Raw genomic sequence first — 23,667 nt, forward strand, 5'->3', positions numbered from 1 at the left:
ATAGTACAAAGGCTATGGCCCTACCTAAGACTAGAGAAAAAGAGCTGCTTACCATAGTTAAAAAACATCTATTCTACCCTTACCAAGATGAACAATAATAGTACAGCAGTTAACCCCTTGAGCAAAAAGAGTTGTTTGTTGACCTCAGTCTTGATAAGTGTATAAGGACATAAGAGAATGTGGAAAGAATAGGCCAGACTATTCGGTGTATGTGTAGGCAAAGGAAAAATGAGCTGTAACCAGAGAGACGTCAAAGAACCCAATAGCTCTCTAGCAATAGTGCCTCAATGGATGGCTGGTGCCCTGGCAACTTATTTTCTATTGTCTCTTTCTTTTAAAGGCATCTGTATGCTGGAGACCAATCATTGACCTCTCAGCCCTGAACAACTTCAGAATGGGGACAGAAACCACAGTCATTCAGGTGTTAAGAATGCAAAATTTTACGATTACTGTACTCTTAAACCTGGTGGAAGTCTGTTTGTAGGTACCAGTTTATCCATTGTCCAGGAAATATCTTCGATTGGTCATCAATGGGAAGGCATTCCAGTTCAAGGTCATCTGTTTTGGCTTTTCAACCGCACTAGGTTTTCACAAGGATCTAGCTGGTATCATCATGGGTGCACGCCAATGGGATCCTCTGCTACGCTACCTGGATGACTGGTTAATGTTAGCAGAGCCTTCTAGTCCATGGGGACATGGTTCTTGCATTTTGCCAAGACCTTGGGGTCTTGGTGAACTGAGTGAAATCTGTCCTTTTCATCACATAGAGGCTAGTGTACTGGGGGATGGAAATAGACACAGTTCAAGGAAAAGTGTTTTCCTCTTTCAGTTAGCACATCAATGGCAGTTTCTTCTTAGCTACCTAACATCGTTGGAGTGTCTAGTTTTCGTAGGTAGACTTTGCCTGCGGTCTTTGTAGTGGATCAGGATGCTAGAGAACTTCAAATCCAATAAAAAAAATCTTTGTAGTGGGAGTTGAAATTATTTTGGTCCCAGCAGCAGGATGATCTTGCTAGTTCCTATCAAAGAAAAACTACCATGAGCATATCAGCATACTGAAAATGAAGGCAGCATGGCTAGCCCTTTAGGAATTATGCCCTCTTCTCAAAACTGGTGTTGATGAGCAACAACGCCTTCATGTTGTCCTACATATACAAGCAAGGAGAAACCATGTCCCACCAGCTGCGCTATTTAGTAGTAGGCCCTCAAGTGGGCAGAGGCCAACGCAATCTCTCTCTTAGTCTTTTTCTTCCCTGGCAAGAAAAATGTAATGGCTGACAAATTGAACAGGACACAAATTGTTTGGGCCAAATGGTCTTTGTGTCCTCATATAGCAACAAAGATCCTGACTTTGTGGGATCCTCCAATGATCCACCTGTTTGTTACAACTCTGAACCACAAACTTCCAGTTTATTTCTCTCCAGTGCCAGATCTAGCGACATGTTTCAGCATCTGTGGGACAGCCTCGATGCTAGTGTTTTCCACCTTTCTCCTTACTAAGAAAGATCCTGAACTGGGTCCAAGTGACTGAACTTGCACATGGCTCTAGTAGCTCCGAAGTGGTCACACATGGAGGGGTATGCAGACCTCCTTCTGTGAGCACCTCTCTGGCCTTCAGAAGAAACTTTTCTGTGTTGCAGGTTCTCCAGGCAGGCGTCTGGAAACATCAGATGACCCTCACCTCCCATTACCTGTGGGATGTAACTCACAGGTCCATGGATACATTTATCCATCTTGGCTGATTTTACAAGATCAGTAAGTACAGATCAAGGGCTGCGGTTACAATTTAGTCTTGGAGGAAAGGGAAGAATGACTGACTTTTTCATTCCTTTCAGTCTTCTCCCTCTCATGGGAGTACCTCACCAGGTGGACTTGATCTGAAATTAGGTAAGATCACTTTGCTTTCAGGTACCTAGTTTTTACACACTAGGAAGTTTTTCCCTACACCCCTTATGAGAGGCGTTGTGTGATATTTCAAGGCAAACCCAATACTGTAATCCATAATTTGGTTTTCAAGGTTACATTCAACAAACCTATTTTCTTCATTTGCCAACTTACAGCCCAGAGGTTTCTAGGGTAAGTATAACTCTTCAAGGTGCAGGCCATGACACCCACAAGTTTTTTTTTTATGGTTCATAAGGGGTAAGGAACCTTGACTATGCAGCATGTCGGATGAACTAGTCGTGTTACCGGGTTAGTTTCCGACCAGTTGGAAAGGGACTTCCTCCCACCTAGGGACGAGTCTCCTATTGTAAAGACGATGGTTTGTATTTGCGTAGGAACAAATCACTAATTTTAAACGTAATTTGTATTTTGACTACTGTATACAAAACTGAGTCCTTTACTTGAACCTTCCTGCCAGCACGATTCCCGAGTAAGTCCTGGCTGCCATTCAAGTGAGTTGTCAGCAAGTTGAAGTGGGGGCCTATTGCCTCCCTGCCACTGCCAGGTAAACCCTTTGTCGCTTGTTTAGACCCCGTTATAAGTTTTAACACCACCGTGTTCCAGTTTTGCTGTTATCCATTCTCCAATAGTAAAGGAGTTAGGTTTGTATTATTAGGAGAAGTACAAATGACTTTAAAAATTTGTGACTTTTCTTCAATTGTTGGTCAAGTTGACATCAGAAGTCTCCAAAGCTGTCATCAAAGGAGTTTTATAGCAGCACAACACTGCACTAATCATTGCGGTAAGGAATCAATTTTCAGTTTCATATCATGTACTCCCATTCACTTCATCTTCATAACCCATATTGCATTTCTTTTATTGTGTAGTACTGACAACACAAATTGTAACCATTCTGTCTTATGCATGACCCCTTGTTAGTGATTAATTACATATACTCATGAGTTGGTATACATCCATGATTTGGTTGACTCTATGATTTCAATTAATCTCCCCAAATTTTCATAACAACAAGAACCCTAATTTACAACTGACTTGTATTAAATGAAGTCATACAAAAAATGTATAATATATTTCAATAAATCTTCCCAATATTAATTAGCTATTACCTCTTTTAAGCTTAAGCTTCCTGACAAAAAAGTTTCAATTCTACCATTACTGTATATTAACCATGGTTTCCCGACAACAGTCAACAATCTAGTCGACTGATTCTGGCTCGACCCTTTACCTTTGCAGTTTGACAGTATTTTTTTCTGTCTGTGATCCAGTTTTTTCATAATAAGCTGCCCTCATGGTTGTTTGTCTATCTTTAGTTTGTTTCTATGTATATACAAACTTTATTTCCTTTAAGATAGTGAATATATCTTCAGCACTGCTGGAATAGCCATGATATGTCTTCAGCAATGCTAGAGTGGCCATTGAAACATTAACAAGGTAATTGGCTAATGATAAGTGGCACAAAGTGAAACCCCGCCCACCTACTTGTCACAGAGTAACCACTTTTTCCTTTGGCTGTGGGAGGCACAGGTGTGCTGCTGCTTTCCTCTCTTGGCTATTGGATCCATTTTTATATTTGTTTGTGCTAAGTTTTTTTTTATTTTTTTTATTTTAAGCGTTCTTGCTTATACTGTATGTGGAAGCTCATTGAAAGCTAAGCATGAGAGGAAGTGAATTTTGTTCCCATGATGATATAAATCTTTGGAGAACCATGTGTGTTATTTCCCTTCGTAAAGGGATGACTGTCAGCAGCCCTCTATTTATTGGAGTTAAATTCTTGCTCTTCCAATTAGGAGAAAGATGAATTTTGAGTGTAACTCTCCTCTTGTAGTAGTAGTAGTAGTAGTAGTTTCTCTGTCTCTGGACTGAGTTATTCGTTTGGACAGTGTTTCTCCCTGTCTGCATTCCCTATACAGTAGTGAAATTACACTACATGTTTAGACATCAAGTGTTTTAGAACTGCATTTGGACATCACGTAATTTGACACATCGCGAGGTCTCTCCTGTGATGTTCCAACTTCCAAGCCTATCCTCTAGTATTGCTGAAGACACTGGCACTTGTGTCAGAAGAGATAGCAGTGATGGACATGAAGGCAATAGAAGTCATCCAACACAAGTCTCCTCGGTTCCATAGTCGGCTTGCTTGTGGAGAAATCAACTGGGGAATGGAGACCAGTTATCAACGTCTGTCCTCAGAACAAACTCCATACAAGATGGAGGTAGCGGGCACTGTTCATGAAGCCATCGTGAAGGAAAACTTTACGCTTTTTGTGGACCTGAAGGACCAGTATTTTAAGATAAAGATTTGTCAATCTAACAGAAAGTACCTCCTTTTTGTCCTCGAGGGAGTTGTGCTTCAGAATTTGGACTGTCTACTGCTCCCCTCGTCTTCACACAAGTATTTACCCTTGTCTCAGTTTGAGCCTACCTACCCAAACAGGATTCGTCTTGTGAGGATTCTTGACAATTGGCTGATCTTGTCATGCTCAGGGAGGCAGTTGCTTCAGGATCAAGACAAACTTCTATGTTTTTGCCTCAATCTGGGAATTTTAATCATTCAGGAAAAGTCAAGTATCACACCCAAGGGAAGGTTGGAGTACCTGGTAATGTTGATAGACATGGCAGCCACAAGAATCTTTTCGGCAGACAATTGCATTAACAGACTCAGGGAGGTAATGCACCCATTTCTGACAGATTAAAAACTTCCCACTTGTTGATAGCAACCCTTCTTAGAGCATCATTGTTGTTAAAGAAGCTTGTGCTGTTTGAGGCATAACTGGTTAGCAGCTACTGATCCCTCCCACCTGTTGGTTACGGTAGAACAAGAAATGATGGACAATCTTTATTTTTGGCTGAAAGACTAAGATAACACCAGGAGAGTTCCACTCAACTCCCCACTTCTCGACATCCTGCTGTTCACAGACTCGTCCAAGGGGGTAGCTGAGGTACATACCTAAGGGACCAGACATAGGGAACGTGATCTGATGTAGAAGTGTATGTACTTCTACCTTTTGAAAATGTTAGTAGCACTTTTGGCTCTCCACATTTTCCAAGAGTTTGATAGGGCCCTTAGTAATGTTGATGAGCGACATCAGTAGCATAGTTGTTTACGTCAGCAGACAAGGAGGAAGTGTCTCGCAGTACTTCTTTGAGTTGCCAGACACATACGGGCTTGTTCGTTTGACAATGCAGTAGAGCTTCCAGCGAAGTCCATCTCAGGCTAGCTGACATGCTCAGCTACCAGGAGCAGGTGGTAGGAGTGGAATTGATTTTATTACCCTGTGTGGCAGAAAAGCTTCTTGGTCTTTTTAGGTTTCTGATTGATTGCTTTGTTTGCCGCCTGGCTGAACAAGAAGCTTCCAATGTTTTGATCCCTAGTTCTAGACCTGTTAGCAGTGATACAGGATGCCTTCCAACTTCAAGGAAACTACATGGATGCTTACGCCTTTCTACCAGTCTGCCTGATATGTCGTGTCATCAACAATACCCACGTGCCAAATGGTATCTGGATTTGCGGATGCCCCTCGTTGAACTACTGAAATAATTATCCCAATGGCCCAGTCTTCTCTCTCAGCCCTGTCTCCAGAGGCACCATTATTCAGTGGCATCCTTTTCACTTCACTAATGACGACTATCCAATGTCTTTAAGCGAAAGTCTTTTCTCGAGGCACTGCACAGGAGATGGTTGTCTGATTATATGAGAAGATCGTCTGCAGCTGTCTACCATGGAAAGTGGACATCTGCGATTGATGTCTTAAACCTGATATTTCTACTGTCAGAGCCTCTGTGCAATTAATAGCCAATTGCCTCGCCTTCTTTTGTCGAGAGAAGCTCCTCTCGGTCTCTGCAGTGAAAGGCCATCGCTTATGCTTGAGCTAGGTTGTTTTACTGAAAGGCTTGGATCTCTCTTCTTCATGAGAATTTTCCATGCCAATGAGAGCTTCAAGAAAGTGCACCAGTGGCAAGTCACAAGAGTTCTCAGCTCTTTCATGTGGTGGCCATACGAACCCCTGATTAAGATTTGACACTTGACTTTCTTCTTGGCAAAGAGAGTAAGTGAGTTGCATGTCATCTTGTATGCCTTGAGTTATTCCAAGAGTTTGTGGCCAAGACCCAGAACCCCACTGTCCATAACCCAGGGTTGAGCCCTTTTCCATCTCCTCTCTCTCTTGAGTCGCTACTAACTATCAGGATGACCTGCTGGTATGTCCTATGAGGGTACAAGAGCTTTATCTCAAGAGAACTCATTGCTTTAGACCAAAGCAGCAGAGGCTATTTCCCAGCACTGGAATGGTAAAGAAGCTGATATCCAAGAACACAGTCTCACTCTGCCTCTGTGAGACCATCAAAAGCACTTATATGGCCTCCGGAGAGTCTACAGTAGAACCACATAGAATGCAAGTTCATGAAGTCAGGGGTATTCGCTTTACTCTAGCCTTCAAAAAGAATCTGACTGTAGCGCAAAGGCTGAAGATGTGAGTATAGAAGCACCAGACAATCTTCACTGCCCACTACTTTCTAGAGTATACCCACAAATCCCTGGATACTCTTTATCCTGGGCAAATTGTAGCATGACAGCTAGTCGCGTAGTGAGCTTCTCTTCTGCATTGGTCAAGAAGTGACGTAAGTCTAGGAATGGAAGGTGAGAAATGTCTGGCTTTTTGTCCTTTCTTCTTACATCTGCATGAAGGGAACTACATAAACCTGAGACCTTCAAGTACTGATCTCCTCAACTGCCCCCACAAGTCATAGGTTAAAGGTCAAAGTGAGGATTGTTCTACCTGTTGGGAGGGCAGAGTTTAACTCCCACTTGACAAGGAACTATTGTTTGTCTTGTTAAAAGTTAATGGCTGTTCCAGCTTTGCTGAAATTCTACTCATATTGAAAGTCTCAGGTTTGCATATGTAGTTAGGAAAACTACAAATTACCAGTACTTTAGATATTTAATTTTGTAATTTTTATTTTCTTTAATGCAAACTCATCAGTTTAAAGAAAATGCCCACATACAAGCTTTTTTTTATCATGAAATAATTCTAAACAACCCAGAGTGACTTAGATTACCACCCTGGATGCTGACTATCGATTGTTTATTTTTGTTTTGAATGTACCTAAAGAGGATTGTACAATCAGCATAAGAGAATGTGAATTGATAGATTTGTATGAAAGAAAATACGAATATTTTTTCAGATTATTTTTGTGATGCTTAATAGACCTGATAGGTAGCGCCACAGGGCAAAGTGACTTATTGCTACCAGGAACTTCATATAATCTACTAGGCCTCTTCAGCTTCAAATTAATGTTGTTAGGAAAATTGGCGATCTGATTTTAGAATTTGTAAGAGTAAAAAGGTATGTCTATTTGGTTTTTAAATTGGTAAGCTAAAAACCATATGGCAGAATAAGTTGAGGTGATACTACCTGAGTTAATGATAGAGCTAACTGGATATTGGTAACGAACAGGAATGGGAACAAGACTTGAATCATTAATGGGGTTGTTGGTTCATGGTATGTATCAAGAATTGTCTGTCATAGAACGCATTGGCACTTTAGTATGTAGGCTAGTAGTATTATGTTGGATATTTATGAATCTAATGGTTAGTTTCATAAGGTTCAAATATGCCATCAAAATGATGAGCCTTTATATGCAGTGATTTTGTGGATGTCTATCAAACATCAAACCGGGGTACCAAGTCCCTTTCATAGACTGTCTGCCACCTCTGACCAGGACTGACGATCCAACCATTTTATTTGAGAGGCTCAGTAAAGGACCTTGTCTTATTAGAGGGAATATCCAAATTGTAGGCCAAAGGAGCCGTGGAAGAAGTTTATATTGGCATAGGAATAAACTACAAATTTTTAAAACAATTTGTATTTTTATTCCTAGCAATACAAACCCGAGTCATTTATCAAAGATGCTGCCTCAACCGTCCCACAAGTTTTATGACCAGGAGAAAGTGAAGAGCGTCATGAGGCGGAACTCTGCGCAGCCATGCACTTTGGTTGCTTAGCAATTGTTTGATGCAATCAAACCCCATTTTCTTTGATTCCGTGGCCATAGAAAAAACGAAACAAGGAGTAACTCGTGTAAATGAGCCGGGTATGTATAGCTAGGAAAAAATACAAATTGTTTTAAAAGATTTTAGTTTTTCCACTCATATTCTAGTGATGTCAAACATATTTTATAAGGATATGTACAGGTCTATTATGATACCAGTTATATGAAGTTTTTGGTATTAATAGGCTTGTGGTTGTGTTTGCCCTGTGGCTCCACCTATTGATTCTACCAGGCATCATAGGTAAGCGGGAGATGGGAGAGTGGGGTAGATAATTTCTTATTTTTTAGTTGGATGTCAAGAGGTCATTGGCTTTGATGATTAAAGCCTAAGGACAGGGCAAGTATTGATAAGATAGATGTTATTAAAATTCAGTTTTTCTCCTTCGCATTTGGAATTTTATTTTTTATACCTTTTGCAGAGTTCATAATTTCTTATGTGTATATATCTGAGTAAATTCATTGTATTTGTATTCTAGAAATTGAGTATTATACAGAAAATTGGTAAACTGTAGTTCACTTGAGAGGAATAACTCAATTTTCTTATGAGTCAGTGATAATTATTTTACATATTAAAGAATGCTTCTATTTTTATAATTATTTAATGTAGTTTACCGAAAAGAGGAAGGATGTGTTGGTTTCTGACTTCTTTGTTATTTTCCAGTGTTAGAAGAAAGAAAAAATGAGGAAAACCTGGAATTTGAACCAGCAGAAGAGACAGTTATAGTAATGAAGATATAGTGGTATCCTAGGAAGTGGATCTGAAATGTGAAGACCATGTTTTCAAATTGCTAGGGATAATGGAAGCAAGTTTATTAATGGAAAGAAAACAGATAATTGAATCAGAGGGTGGAAAAAAAGGAGACAAGGAAGTTCCAAGTCACCAGAAAGATGGAGAATCGTTAGTTCTTGAGGGAAATGAAGAAAGAGAGAATTCTCTTAAAAATAGGGAAGATGAAATAGTATCCCAAACTAATGAAGTGAATGGGGAGATGATAGATGTAATGAAAGAGTTAATTGACAAGGATTTAAGTGAGTGTAAAAAGGGATCCGATACAGGAGATGATCCCAAAACCTCATGTTTAGAAACTATTAAGGTTGAGAGTGGTGAGACACAAAGAAAATCATTGACAGAAGAGAAAACAAATGAAAGTGGCACAGAGATCCATAAAAGGAGAAGGAGAGAGTGCAAAGATAAACAACCACTTAAAGATGATTTTGTGTATGAGTGGGGAGGTAACCAAATGAAAGGAAAGCGAAAGAGGCAGGAGGAATCGGATGGAAATGATGGAGGTAGAGGACCGTTCATGCAAAAAAAGAGAGTATGTAAAAGGGGACTGGAATTTAAATTGAGGGAAACAAAAGTAAAATCTGGCAATTCTTGTGCAAATGAAAATGGAAGGACATCCAAAGTTAGCAGTTACAATACTAGAAAAAATCTCAAGAAAAGTGATGGTGATAATTTACACACCACTTATAATAGAATTTCAACCAGGAAAGGTTCAAAGAAAGTGCAAAACAAAGATATCAATTGTAAGGAAAATTCTAGGACAGGTTCAAAGAAAATGCAAAACAAAGATATTGATTGTGAGGAAAAATCTCGGAAAAGTTCAAAGAAAATGCAAGAAGGTATAACTATCAATTGTGAGGGAAAAAGTCTACAAGTGATCAGGAATACAGAAAAATCTCACCAGGAGCAGACTGCAGAGTGTATTGATAATGCTTTAGGAACCAAAGAAATAAAAGAAGGAGGCGGATCGTTTATAATTTTACCAAATGCAACTCAGCGTGGCAAGATGAAGCTCATTAGCAGCGATGGCTTTACATTCATTGTAAGTAATTTGCAGAGTCAGTAAAGAACAAACTTTGGTCTGCTCTAGAATTTTCTCCTACTAATAATAGTCCTGTTAATTTTACTTGTTACTCTGGCTATCAGAACATAGAAGACTTGCCACCAAGATGTTTGCATACTGTAGTACTTTTGAGATAGTAAGACATCCTTGTTGTAGAAAAAAAGTCTACCTTATTTATCAAAACTCTGGTTATACTTGAATATTTTTATCGAATCATATATTTTTATTGTTTGTCTTCTGTCACAATATGACTAATCATTATTTATTGTAGGTAATTAGTAGTATTTTTTTTTATCTGTGTGCCAGGCTGTTTTAACGTCATTGATTATTAAGTTATTTTATAAATTTTTACGCAAAAAAAAAAAAATGCAAACAAGATTATACGTAAATAAGTTTTGAATTGAGTGTAAAGAAATGCAGAATATTGGATTTAACTAATTTTTTGTCAGCATGTGGGATTTAGGAATAGCTATTGTATTAACTTGCCAAGGATAGATTTCACAAAATGTAACCAAGTTTTCTTCAAGAAGTTGTTTGTTCCGTAACCGAAATACAAACCACGCTATTTACATAGGGTTTACTTTCGGCGTAGCTGAAATGACGAACCATTAAATTTTTAACGAGGGTTAACTACCCCCCGCTAGTTAGCAGGGGGGTAGGGAAGGGGTAGCTTGCTACCCCTCCCCCCCCCACACCTGTGAGTTGTCTCACTTCACTTTTTGGCTCGGACGAAGACAGTCGTTGCTGTTTTTCGTCCTCGTTAATGACAGCCTTAATTTGTTTTTGGACTTTTTCTAGTTCTGTGTGCTTGGAAGTTGGCCTCGACCGTTGTCATCGTTATGCGCAAGTGCCCTGGACTCGCTGGCCGCCCTTGTGGGACCTTCATGTCAGCGGAGGACACCGATCCTCACACCCTTTGCCCGCAGTGCCGAGGCCGACGGTGTGATAGGGAGAATACGTGCAGTGAGTGTAGGGAGTGGTCTACCTCCCAGTGGGAGAAGTTCGACCACCGGCGTAAGAAGAAGTCTAAGAGAGACCGTTCTCCTTCAGGGGCAACCTTGAAGAAGGAAGGCTCCAAGGACTCCTCTTCCGCCGCCCGAACCTCCTCCGAAGCTCCCACTCGATCGGTCTCTCGTAAGAGGCTGCCGAGTGGTAGCGCAGGCCTTAGTGGTGTTTCCCGTCCTTGGGGTGCGGGAGAGGGCGTTGCCTCCCTTAGCGAGGCAGCTCCCTCTTCTCCTCCAGGGGAGGATAATTTGGATTTTGAGGATTTGGTCGACACTGTTTTGGCCGAGCCTTCCGACGGGTCTGGTCAAACCCTTGATACTGCTCCTGTTGCGGACGTTGCTGATGGCTCTCCTCCTCCCTCCGAAGATCCTGAGAGGGGGGAGGGGAGTCCCACGGTCTCTCCTGCGGGCGGGTCTCCCCCTCGGGGGAGCGCGCTGACAGAGACTCCTCTTCGGAGGACTAATGACCCGGACGCCCTTCCTCGTGGTCGTATTTGATGTAAGGCCCGTCGGCCTCTTCGCAGCAGAGGCCTTCCTTCTCCCTATAGAGGAGTTAGGAGGCGCCTCTTTGGGTCGTCCTCTCCTGATCCTCCCCCTAAGGAGGAGCCCCCCCATCAGGAGCAGCCCGTCACAGCAACGCCCCTTGACCTCTCCGCGGATAGTTCGCGATCCCCTACGCCTGCCAGACCTTCCGACCTGCCTTCTCCATTCCTGGCTGCAGATGCGGTTTGGGTGCCTTCTCACCCTGTTATCCAACAGGCACCGATCCCTTCGGGGTTAAGGGACTCTTACTCACGGTGTGGGTAAGTCCCTTGCGCGTCAGGGTTCCCCTGCGCGCCTACCTGTGTGTTCGAGTGCAGTAGCGCTCAAGCGCTCCCCAGAGTTAAAGTCTTCGGACTTAACTCGCCAGCGATCACCTGCTCTCCAGCGCTCTGCTTCTCGCAGGTCTCCTGCGAAGCAGCGCCCTCATGTTCCTGATGTGCGCATTGCGCGCCCACGTTCTCCTGAGCGCCATCGTTCTCCTGTGCGCAGCTGCGCTATTGCACGCGCATTCTTCCACACGCGGCAATGCGCCCGCGCGCGATTCCTTTAATGCCTTTTCGCGTTAGAACCGCCGCGATTCCCATTCCCGCAGGGAACATCAGCACGGCCAACTGACAGGGACATGGACTTCCAGATCAGCCTCTGGATCGCCTCTGCGCAAGCGTAGGATTACCCACCAGGACCAGGACCAGGACCAGGAAGGATCTACGGAGAGGTCCATGCAACACTTTTTTCCTCTTCTTTTCAGGCAGGTCCCGTGGTGTCCACTCCGAAGGATCAGGAGATCCCCTTCCCTCCAGCGGGGATAACTGACACTGCCTCAGTTACCCGTCAGCCTTGGTTCCGTCACATTATGAACGTAGTGGTTCAGGCTGTGAAGCCCGCCCTCGTTGATATGGGACTTAAACCAACGGCACGCTCACCCCTGCTGAAGAGAAGGAGAGGAGTGGACTTCGTGGAGACTTCTCCTCGGGTGAAGTTGGGTCCCAAGAGGTCGGTTAGAAGGACTCCTACGCCTTCTCCTACACGTGCTGTTTCTCCTTCTCCTGTGGACGAGTTATCTCTTTCTTCAGGAGAGTCCAGCGAGGCAGGGTTGTCTCCCACGGCACCAATGGGAGGAACCCCTCCTCTTTGGAGAGAAGCTGCTCGCGAGGAAGCCCCCTTCCGGACCTCTTTGCTGGAGTCCTGTATTCCTCCTAGGAGGGAGCCCAAGGACTCCAAGACGATTCCTAAATCGTCATCCAGGATACGTCCAGAGCCAACTAAACCCCGGGAGGACGTCCACGTATCTCCCCAAGATGAGCCTTTGGGGACCGGAGACTTAGCTGCCAGTCCGCAAGGAGGAGACCAGTTTGAGTCGGAACACGCTTTCTGGCAGGTCCTAGGCTTGATGAGGCAGCTCAACAAGTTTAAGGACCGGGAGACTGCCCCTCGTGAGGGCAAGGTCACGGTACTAGACGAAGTCTACGGCACCCAGAAACCCCCAAAGTCCAGCGCAGCTTTGCCTTGGTCCAAAGGGATGAAAGGGGCCAGGGACAGAGTCGAAGCCCAGCTCTCTGAGCTCGCCTCCTCCGGTCGTTCTTCTGCCGGGTTCAAACTGCTCCCACCTCCTCGAGTACATCAGAGGAGGTACTTTGAGATCATGGGGGAGTCCAGTATGGCCCTTCCGATCCACCATTCCGTGGAAGAGCTGACCAGGGGAACTCCTCTCAAGAAGCTCTCCGACCGGCAGGTGACGTTCTCGGTGTCGGAGATCCTGAACCTTGAGAAGGTCGCGAAGAGTGCCATGCAGGCAACTTCGTGGCTGGACGTTTGGCTGGGATCTCTGGGCATCCTATTGCGCTCTGAGGATCTGTCAAGGAGAGCAATAGGAAGGCTTTGGAGACCTTCCTCCTCTCGGGCACGCGTTTGATCGAGTTCCTCGCTCACCAGGTGGCTAACCTGTGGGCTAACTCGATCCTCAAGCGTCGCGACGCAGTGGCCGAGAGGCTCCATCTGAAGGTCCCCGCCGTGGACGTCTGAAGGCTCAGGCACTCCTCCATTACTGGGAGGGATCTGCTCGAGCCCAGGGACATGTAACGAACAGCCGAGATGTGGAGGAGATCGAATCAAGATTCTCTCCTCCAGAGGGCCCTGACCTCTCGGCCCTACAAGCCTCCGGCACCTCAACAGCAACAGCAGCCTCGCAAGACACCGAAGCAGGCTCCGGCAGCTAAGACAGGGGTGTCTAAGCCGCAGCCCTTTCAGACCAAGGACAGAAGGTGCGGCAAGTCCTCTAGGGGAGGTAAGAATCCTAGAGGCAGCGGCCGAGGCCGCAACGCTAGGATTGGCAATCCCCCCGCGTGTCCACCTGTGGGGGGATGTCTAAAAAGTTGCGTGCACAGGTAGCAGCAACTTGGGGCCGATTCTTGGACGGTCTCTGTGATCAGCCAAGGTTATCGTGTCCCATTCACGACATCTTCACCTCCCCTGACAGCGAATCCAGTGCCGCTGAACTCCTATGCCATGGGATCGGCAAAGGGGTTAGCCCTTCGGGCGGAAGTCGAGACCATGCTCAAGAAGGATGCTCTCCAGGAGGTCGACGACGGCTACCCAGGCTTCTTCAGTCGACTCTTTCTTGTAAAGAAGGCGTCTGAAGGCTGGAGACCAGTCATCGACCTCTCAGCCCTGAACAAGTTTGTCAAGCAAACTTCGTTCAGCATGGAGACAGCAGACACGGTCAGACTTGAAGTGAGACCGCAAGACTTCATGTGCACACTGGATCTGAAGGACGCGTACTTCCAGATCCCAATCCATCCGTCTTCCAGGAAGTACTTGAGATTCAGCCTAGACAGCAAGGTCTACCAGTTCAAGGTGCTGTGTTTCGGTCTCTCCACAGCTCCTCAGGTGTTCACCAGAGTGTTCGCTCTGATTTCGTCTTGGGCGCACAGGAACGGCATACGTCTCCTCCGTTATCTGGACGACTGGCTGTTCCTGGCAGACTCGGAGTCGACCCTTCTTCGACACCGAGACAGGCTTCTGGAGGTTTGCCGAGACCTGGGGGTCGTGGTAAACCTCGAGAAGTCCTCTCTGCTACCGACGAAATGACTGGTATATCTAGGCATGATATTAGACACCGATCTCCACAAGCCTTTCCATTAGGCGGGAAGAGCTTCCGGCCTATTCGTGGTTGCTTCTTCTAGGTCACCTTTCCTCCCTGGCACGTCTAGTTCCGAACGGCCGCCTCAGAATAAGATCCCTGCAATGGCGGCTAAAGTCCCGGTGGAATCAAGGCTCCGATTCTCCGGACTTTCTGGCTCCTATAGGATCCACGGAACTGACGGACCTTCGGTGGTGGCTGAATGACGTGAACCTTCGGAAGGGAGTGGATCTTCTCGTCCTCCCCCCGGAATTGACTCTGTTTTCGGACGCGTCAAAAGAAGGGTGGGGGGCCCACATTCTGAACCAAAGGATCTCAGGCCTCTGGTCAGAATCAGAAAAGTACCTCCACATCAACCTGCTAGAAATGAAGGCCATTTTCCTGGCTCTTCAACAGTTCCAACGGACACTGGCGGGCCACTCCGTAGTGGTGATGAGCGACAACATTACGGTAGTGGCTTACTTCAACAAGCAGGGAGGTACCTTTTCTCGACAGCTATCCCATCTTGGAGTAGAGATTCTGAGGTGGTCCGAAGCCCACTCGGTCACACTTTCGGCTCGCTTCATTCCAGGCAAAAGGAATGTGCTCCCCGACAGTCTGAGCAGAGCGACGCAGATAGTGAGTACCGAGTGGTCTTTGGATCCTCAGATAGCCAACAAAGTCCTGACTTTGTGGGGTTCCCCGACAGTAGATCTGTTCGTGACAGCCTTGAAGTCCAAGCTGCCCCTCTACTGCTCTCCAGTCCCGGACCCCAAGGCTCTCTGTCAAGATGCTTTTCAGCAGAGGTGGAACAACATCGACGTTTACGCCTTCCCACCATTCTGTCTGATAAGAAGGGTGCTCAACAAGACCAGACTATCGGTCAATCTCTCCATGACTCTTGTAGCTCCGCTATGGCATCACGCGGAATGGTTCCCGGACCTTCTGCAGCTCCTGACGGAGCTTCCGAGGGAACTCCCCCCACGACACGAGCTACTCAGACAACCACACTGCAACGGAGTCTACCAGGCGAAGTGGAAAGTCTTCTGTGGTTGGTGTCGTGGGAGGGGTATCTCTCCACTCGATGCCACTATTCCAGCAATAGCGGAGTTTCTTGTGTATTTTCGAGAGGAAATGTGCCTTTCAGTTCCAGCGTTGAAAGGCTATCGCTCAGCCTTAAGCCTGGCGTTTAGGCTGAAAGGAGTGGACATTTCCTCTTCGTTAGAACTTTCTCTACTCATACGCAGCTATGAGCTTACCTGCCCTCAGTCAGAAGTAAGACCTCCTCCTTGGAACGTGGTTCAGGTCCTCAGGGCTCTGAAGAGATCCCCGTTTGAACCATTACGCCAGGCGTCTGATCGCCACCTGTCTTGGAAGACGGCTTTTCTACTCGCTTTGGCCTCTGCCAAGCGGGTCAGTGAACTTCATGGTCTTTCTTACGACGTCGCCCATTCAAGGGGAAGGGGGAGGTAATGTTCAGGTTTGTCCCTGAGTTTGTTGCCAAGACTCAGAACCCTGGGGTGTCAGACCCTAGGTTCGACTCCTTTAGGGTAACGAGTCTTCGTTCTGTAACAAGTGACCCAGACCAACTGTTACTTTGCCCAGTGAGGAGTCTGAGGCATTACTTGAAGAGAACAGCTGCAGTCCGTCCTCAGGTGCAAGCGTTATTCGTAAGCACAGGAAGGACAAAGAGGAGGGTCACCTAGAACACCATCTCGGCCTGGATCCGGAAGGTTATTCAACATACCTTGGATCCTGACCCTCCTCCGTCACGCCGCCCTAGAGCGCACGATGTCAGGGGCATCGCTACGTCCCTGGCATTCAAGAGAAATTTCTCTGTGACGCAGGTTTTGCAAGCTCGGGTGTGGAAGCGCCAGACGACCTTCACAGCCCACTACCTGCAGGACGTGACCCACAGGAGCTTCGATACATTCTCTATTGGCCCCGTGGTGGCTGCACAACAGCTGGTCTAACCTCAGGCTCCTTAATGGACAGGTAGCAGAAGGTTGGGGTCATTGTTACCCGGTTTTAGTCTGCGTGATTGAAAGAGTATGTCTGGCCCTTACTTCTTTCTTCATTCTCCCCTCCCTTGGGGAAAGCAGCATCCTGGTCTCTGCATAGCTGACCTCGACCTCTGCAGGTAAACCATGCTCCCTTGTGCTCCTAGTATTAACTATAATACTGTTTGCGTCCCCCATACCCTGACGAGGTGGTATTGGGAACGTCCTAGCCTAGATTTCTATCTAAAGAACTCCAGGTCAACTTCCTAGGTGAGTCACAACTTCCTCCACACACAACTTATGTAGGCCGCACGTCCGTAGCAAGCTTCGGAGAGTGTGAGGTGCAGGGACCCCCTTTCTCGAGTACTGCTCACTTGGTTTTCGGGTCCCCGGGTAAAGCCAAAAGCCAGTAAGGCTGGGGACTTTCCACCCTTCCTAAGGGGTAAGTCACCCTATGTAAATAGCGTGGTTTGTATTTCGGTTACGGAACAAATGACAAATTCGGAGATAATTTGCATTTCCCCTCCCCATACAAACCTTAGCTATTTACACATATTTGCCCGCCAGCCCTGTCCCCCAAGTCAAGTCCTACCTCTAAGTGAAGTGAGACAACTCACAGGTGTGGGGGGGGGGGAGGGGAGGGGTAGCAAGCTACCCCTCCCCTACCCTGCTAACTAGCGGGGGTTAGTTAACCCTCGTTAAAATTTTAATGTCTCATCATTTCAGCTACGCCGAAAGTAAACCCTATGTAAATAGCTAAGGTTTGTATGGTTAGGAAAAATACAAATTATCTCCGAATTTGTCATATTTGTCAGTTGCAGCATTTGCTTCTTTGAAGTCTGTCAGTCATGTGGGACCTTTCTTCTATGTTTGATAGGGTACTGTGTAGATAAGGGATTTTGATCTGAAATGACTTTATTCAGTTACCCCTCTGTTTGTTTTATGATACTTTGAGACATTGTTCTCAAGAGCTTTTCCTCAGTAAAGGGATACGACTTAATGTGTTCCCTTGGGCTTCACTTTAACAAACCTTACTGAATTGATTTTGTGCACTTATTTTCTTTTCTACTCTCGTATCTGTGGCAATAAATCTAGAAATAATAAAAATGTAGATTTCAAAATGCCATAGGTACTTTACTATGTGGAAGTTCCAAATTCAAGATTTGATCAATATTTAATGCCATTCATTTCTAGAACGTGGATTTATCAATGTTTTTGTATTTCTTGTATTATTTAATATGCTTTGTCAAGAGGCTGGTCTGATATCTGAAGAGCGAAAGTTTAGGTAGCCATACACATCTGGGTGTACACTCATAGTATTATAAGTAGCTCAGCACAAGTATAAAATTCATGGCAAGTTCATAAACCTTTTATTGTATTTTACCAATTGAAAGTTATATTTGCTTCATAACTGGAATACAAACCACGCTATTTATTAGGGGTATTACTTTCGGCGTAGCTGAAATGACGAGCCATTAAAGTTTAGCGTGGGTTAACTACCCGCACCGCTAGTTAGCTGAGGTTAGGGGGGTAGCTTGATACCACTCCTACTCCCACACCTGTGATGCAGCTCACTTTACTTTTGGCTTGGATGGTGAACGGACGTTGCCGCTCTTCCTCCTTCGCCTTTATTGGACTGCCATTAATCTGCTTTTGCTTTTTCTTTGTTCTAGTGTGTGTTTGTGTGTTGACATCTGCAAGCATGCATACCTGCCCTGGACTCACCGGCCGGCCTTGCGGAACTTTTATGTCGGCAGTGGAGACTGACCCCCTCACCCTTTGTCCTGCCTGCAGAGGTCAACGGTGTGATTGTAACAATAAGTGTAATGAATGTAGGAAGTGGTCTGCCTCCCAGTGGGAGAGGTTTGGGCGACGGCGGAAGAAGTAGTCTAAGCGGGATATTTCTCCTTTGAAGGCTCCTTCGAAGGGGGAAAAAGCCAAGGCCTCTTCTTTCGTCTCCCGACCCTCCTCCGAAGCTCCTACTCGTTCGGTCTCTTCCGAGAGACCGTCTAGTAGTAGCGTAGACCAATTTAATATCGGCCAACCCCGATACTCGAGAGATGGTGTTGCTTTCCCTAGCGAAGCGGCCCCACCTCTCCCCCCGGGTGATGCCTTGTCAATAACTTCTATGTTTCAGATTTGGTCGTCCTTGGGGCTCCCAAGTCCTCCCTCCAAGGACTCATTGCTGCAAATCATCAGCCTTGGTGCCAGTGTGCAGCAGTCATTGTTGCCGTTGGAGGTAGATCCTCTGGCCCTTGTCAATGTTGTGGTGTCAGAGGTGTCGCCTGTGATCTCGACCAACTCCCCTGCTCCTCCAGACTCTCCAGCTGTTGCTGCCAATTTAATTTTCCCCGTTCCTGATCATCTTCGAGGGGGAAACTTAAGTCCAACGTCTGTCTCTCCTGCGAGTGTTTCTCCCTCTCGGGGGAGTTCACTCATAGAGACTCCTCTTCGGAGGACTGCTGCGGCTCATGGTCAGCTTGCTGATCCAACGGCCCCTAGAGGATGTCTTCGCCGTAAAGCTTGCCCTCTGCTTCGCCTTAGAGGTCTCCCTTCACTATCGGTGAAAAGGCGCCTCTTCGGCTCTTCTGCCTCGTCGTGGCAGCCTTCACCCGCAGAGGAGTCTCCGCTGCAGTCGTCTTTTGGTCCTGGACCTGCTACTAGTCCACCGACTTCAGTCCTGGACTTCTCTGCAGATCGTTTGCGATCTCCATCGGCGGATGTTCGCCCCTCCAAAGGGCACATCCCAGTTCCTGATCTACCTGCCGACCTTCCATCGCCGTTCCTGTTCCCGGTAAAGCCTCTTGAGGCCCTACCGAAGTGCGCAGCTGTGCACCATCGCCCTACAGCTCGCCAACTTCCTGCAGTGCACCGGCGCTCACCAGCAGCCCGTCAGCACCAGCCTGCTCGTCAGCACTCTACAATGCTTCAGTGCACTCCTTCACCTGCTCGCCCTCAGCGCCTACCAGCGCGCCAACGATCTCCAGCGTAACTGATCCTACCAAACCTGCTCACATACGCGCAACTTCGGTCTCCTGCTTGCCAACGTAGGCGGCAGCTGCAACCTGCGCCTATGCGCCAACAATCTCCCACACGCCAGCGAACTCTTGCGCTCCAGCACTCTACTGCGCACCAGCGCTTTCCCGCCTGCAAGCACTCTCCTGTGTGCCAACGCTCTCCCGCACGCCAACACTTTCCCACACGCCAGCACTCTTCTGCGCGTCATCGAGCTCCAGGCGGGCCAGCCTTCTCCTGTGTGCCAGCCTTCTCCTGTGCACCAGCGCTCTCCTACGCGCCAACACTTCCCTGCGTGCATGCGCCGTCATTCGCTCGCCCGCGCGCCATCACTCGCCCGCGCGTACACAACATCAGATCTCGTCTGCACACTCACCATCTCTCTCCTACGCGCCAGCGCTCGCCTACGCCCAGCGCTCGCCTACGTGCCAGCGCTCGCCTACGCGCCAGCGCTCTCCTAAGCGCCAGCACTCTCCTGCTCGCCAGAACTCTCCCACGCTCACGCACCAGGTCACGCGCACTTGACACTTGCCCACGCGCACTTGCCAACATTTGCCCGCGCCTGCGCGCCAGCTCTCGCCCGTGCGCACGCTCCAACGCTCGCCAGCACGTGCACAAGAACTGCACTCGTTCAGGTCACCATCCCCTCAGTCCCCTCCCTGCAAACTCCTTTCAGCGCGCCCATCGGGAAAAGGGGATCAGGCTTCTGCAGAGGGGTTCAGGATCCTAAACTGCCTTCAAAGGTGGGCCCACCCATAACTGAAACTCCTCGTAGGAAACCTTCGGTCCCTTTCTCTTCAGGGATCTGTCTGACAGTGTATCGATCAGTCAGCAGCCTTGGTTCAGTGCCTTAGTCAGAGCTATAGCACAGGTCTTCAATCCTTCCCTGTCTGGCTGCTCATCGGAGGAGCCTATTGCTCCAGACTCGGCACAGAACCATGGCTTCCTCGAGGGTAAAACTGACTCTGATCAGGCCATCAAGGCTAGTCCCTCCTGTATCTTCCCCGGGATACTCTCCCACCTCACCTTTGCCAAGGGATTCGCGTGAGGAAAGGACCTCCTCCATTCCACCATTGGAGGAGGCCTCCCCTCACGCAGAGAGTTCCCTACCTTCATCGAGATCAGGAAAGACACAACATCTAGGCCTTTGATGTTTCAGTCCTACCTCCTTCCTTGGAAGGAGCCCAAAGACTCCAAGACCGTGCCAGAGTCCTCCACTAGGACTACCAAGACGGAGACAGCCAGCCACTCGAGGGATGTCCGTGACACACCCCGGGAAGAGTTCTCGGGGTTGGAAGATGGAGACTTCGCTGCAAGTCCAACGTCGGAAGGAGAGCAAAAAGTCAGAACATGCATTCTTGCAGGTCCTGACTCCTATAAGGGTTCTCAACGGGTTTACCGACCCAGAGATACTTCCTCAAGGGTTAAAGGGTGCCAGGGCTAAGATCACCCTACAGCTCTCCGAGTATGCCTCCTCCCATCGTTCCGGCTCTACCAACAAGCTCCTCCCACCTCCTCGTGTCCAACAGAGGAGGTACTTCGAGGTCCTCTCCACCATTCCTTGGAAGAGCTGACTAAAGGGGTCTCTCTAGAGAGACTCTCCAGCCGGTAGGTCTCTTTCTCGGCGACCGAGATTCTTAATCAGGAAAAGGTCACGAAGTATGCTATGCAGGCTACTTCGTGGCTTGATATCTGGTTAGGGACCTTGGGAATCCTGGTACGAACTGAGGATTTCTCCAAGGAACGTACCAGGAAGGCAATGGAGACTTTCCTTCTCTCGGTCACACGCACAATCAAGTTTCTCGCCTACCAAGTTTCGAACTCGTGGGCAAATACCATCTTGAAACGTCGAGATGCAGTGTCTGAGAGATTCCACCAACAATTCCCTAACATCGAGACCACTAGGCTTAGACATTCCTCTCTAAGGGAGCCCACCTGTTTGAGTCTAAGGATGTGGAACATGCTGCTGAGAGATGGAGGAAGTCCCATCAGGACTCCCTCCTCCATAGGGGTTTGACATCCAAGCCCGGTAAACCAACAGCTCCTCAGCAGTCCTGCCCAACCAAGACCATGACGACCAAGATAGCAGCGAAGACAATGGTTTCTAAGAAGCCCTTTCCTGCCAAGGACAGGAAAGGCACTAAGTCCTCCAGGAGAGGGAAAAATCCTAGAGGGAGCAGCCGAGGCCACAAACGCTAGGATAGGCATTCCCCCTGCTTGTCCACCAGTGGGGGATGCCTACAAAGTTGCTCGGACAGGTGGAAGCAACTCGGGTCCGAATCCTGGACAAAATCCTGGACAATCTCCGTGATTCGTCTAGGATATCGCGTCCCGTTCATAACATCTCTTCGTCCCCTGACCAGGAATCCAGTGTCGATAGACTCCTTTGCCATGGGATTAGCAAAGGGGCCGGCCTTTCGGGCAGAAGTCCAGACCCTGTTGAAGAAGGGCGCTCTCCAGAAGGTCCTTGACGGGTCCCCAGGCTTCTTCAGTCGACTCTTTCTTGTAAGAAAGGCATCTTGAGGCTGGAGACCAGTCATCGACCTCTCAGCCCTGAACAAGTTTGTCAAGCAAACTCCGTTCAGCAGGGAGACGGCAAACACGGTCAGACTAGCGGTAAGACCACAGGACTTCATGTGTACACTGGACCTAAAGGACGCGCACTTCCGAATCCCAGTCCATCCGTCTTCAAGGAAGTACTTAAGATTCAGCCTAGACAACAGGAAATACCAGTTCAAGGTGCTGTGCTTCGGTCTTTCCACAGCACCTCAAGTTTTCACCAGAGTGTTTGCCCTAGTGTCATCTTGGGCACACAGGATTGGCATTCGTCTCATCTGTTATCTTGACGACTGTCTAATCCAAGCAGATTTGGTGTCAACCCTTCTTCAACACTGAGGCAAACTTTTGAGACTTTGCCAAGATCTAGGGATCATGGTAAGTCTCGAGAAGTCATCATTGCTTCCTACACAGAGACTGGTATACCTAGGCATGATAATATTCACCAATCCCCACAAAGCCTTACCATCAGACGACAGAATAGCAAGGCTGAGGAAGGTTGCAAGACCCTTCCTCAGATGAGAACTCCCAGCTCAGACGTGGTTACGTCTCCTCGGTCACCTTTCATCACTGGCCCGTCTAGTTCCCAATGGTCGCCTCACGATGAGATTCCTCCAGTGGCGACTCAAGTCCTGGTGGAATCAGACTCGCGATTCCCGGGACATCCGGATACCCATGTGATTAGCGGAGCTTACGGACCTCGAGTGGCAGCATCCCCACGGTCCTCCCGCAGGAGTGGTGCCCCAGCCCAGTCCTCCTTTAGGCAAAATACACTGGCTCAAGGAGTGCTAGCAGCCTTGAGGGAAGGGGATTTCATGATGGCCATGGATCATCAAGGACGACCTTTTCAGATCCCTGTGCATCCCTCCAGCAGGAAGTTCCTCAGAGTGAAGTGGGGATTCCAGTCTCTGCAGTTTCAGGACTCTCTGCTTCGGACCGTCAACGGCTCCTCAGGTGTTCACAAGGGTGGTCACTGTAGTATCAGCCTGGGCCCACAAGCAGGGCATCAGGCTGATCCAGTACCTAGATGACTGGTTGCTGCTTTCAGCCTCAGAGACAGTCTTAAAGGAGCAAGGAGCGAAGCTATTGCAGTTCTGCAGGGAACTAGGGATCACCATCAACTTGGGAAAGTCCCAGTTAGACCCCACCACCAGGATAACATACCTAGGGATCGTCCTGGACTCCCAATTAGGATGGCATTCCCCTCTCAAGAGAGGCTGAGCAACCTGGATCAAGTTATTCGACCATTCCTGACAGGTGCGCTAATGAGAGCCAAGGACTGGCAGAGGCTCGTGGGCCACCTGGTCTCGTGGGAAAAGTTGGTTCCTCGGGAGGCTCAAGCTGAGACCAGTCCAATGGAAACTGAAGGACCGTTGGCCACAGGGAGCCCCTCCTCAAGAACTAGTCAAGATGTCTCCAGACTCCAGGAACATGTTCCTCTGGTGATCCGACAGGGCGAACATCCTTGAGGGGTTACCATTCGCGTCCGTTCCTCCAGAGGTGATGCTCTTCACAGACGTATCAAAGGAGGGGTGGGTAGCCCATCTGCTTGGGGAAACAGCAGAGAGGAAGTGGTCCCCGGAGGAGAAGACCCTTCACATAAACATGCTTGAGCTACTAGGAGGCCA

The 23,667-nt window shown here is 47.6% G+C and overlaps 1 protein-coding gene across 5 annotated transcripts in view; it reads left to right on the forward strand.

Moving 5' to 3' along the window:
* Positions 1-23,667, forward strand: part of LOC137619616 (transcription factor IIIA-like) — a 169,589-nt gene that overhangs the window by 23,034 nt on the left and 122,888 nt on the right. For 2 of the 5 annotated variants that reach the window (XM_068349804.1, XM_068349802.1), the window contains exons 2-3: positions 2,615-2,686; positions 8,615-9,782. The exons of 1 other annotated variant lie outside the window; for it this stretch is intronic. In XM_068349804.1, coding sequence (XP_068205905.1) covers positions 8,751-9,782 — 1,032 coding nt within the window. In that variant the 5' untranslated portion in view covers positions 2,615-2,686; positions 8,615-8,750. The remainder of the gene's footprint in view (positions 1-2,614; positions 2,687-8,614; positions 9,783-23,667) is intronic. 2 more of the 5 variants (XM_068349805.1, XM_068349803.1) reach the window with 2 other exon arrangements.

The sequence above is a fragment of the Palaemon carinicauda genome, chromosome 26, assembly GCF_036898095.1.
Source record: "Palaemon carinicauda isolate YSFRI2023 chromosome 26, ASM3689809v2, whole genome shotgun sequence".
NCBI lineage: Eukaryota > Metazoa > Arthropoda > Malacostraca > Decapoda > Palaemonidae > Palaemon > Palaemon carinicauda.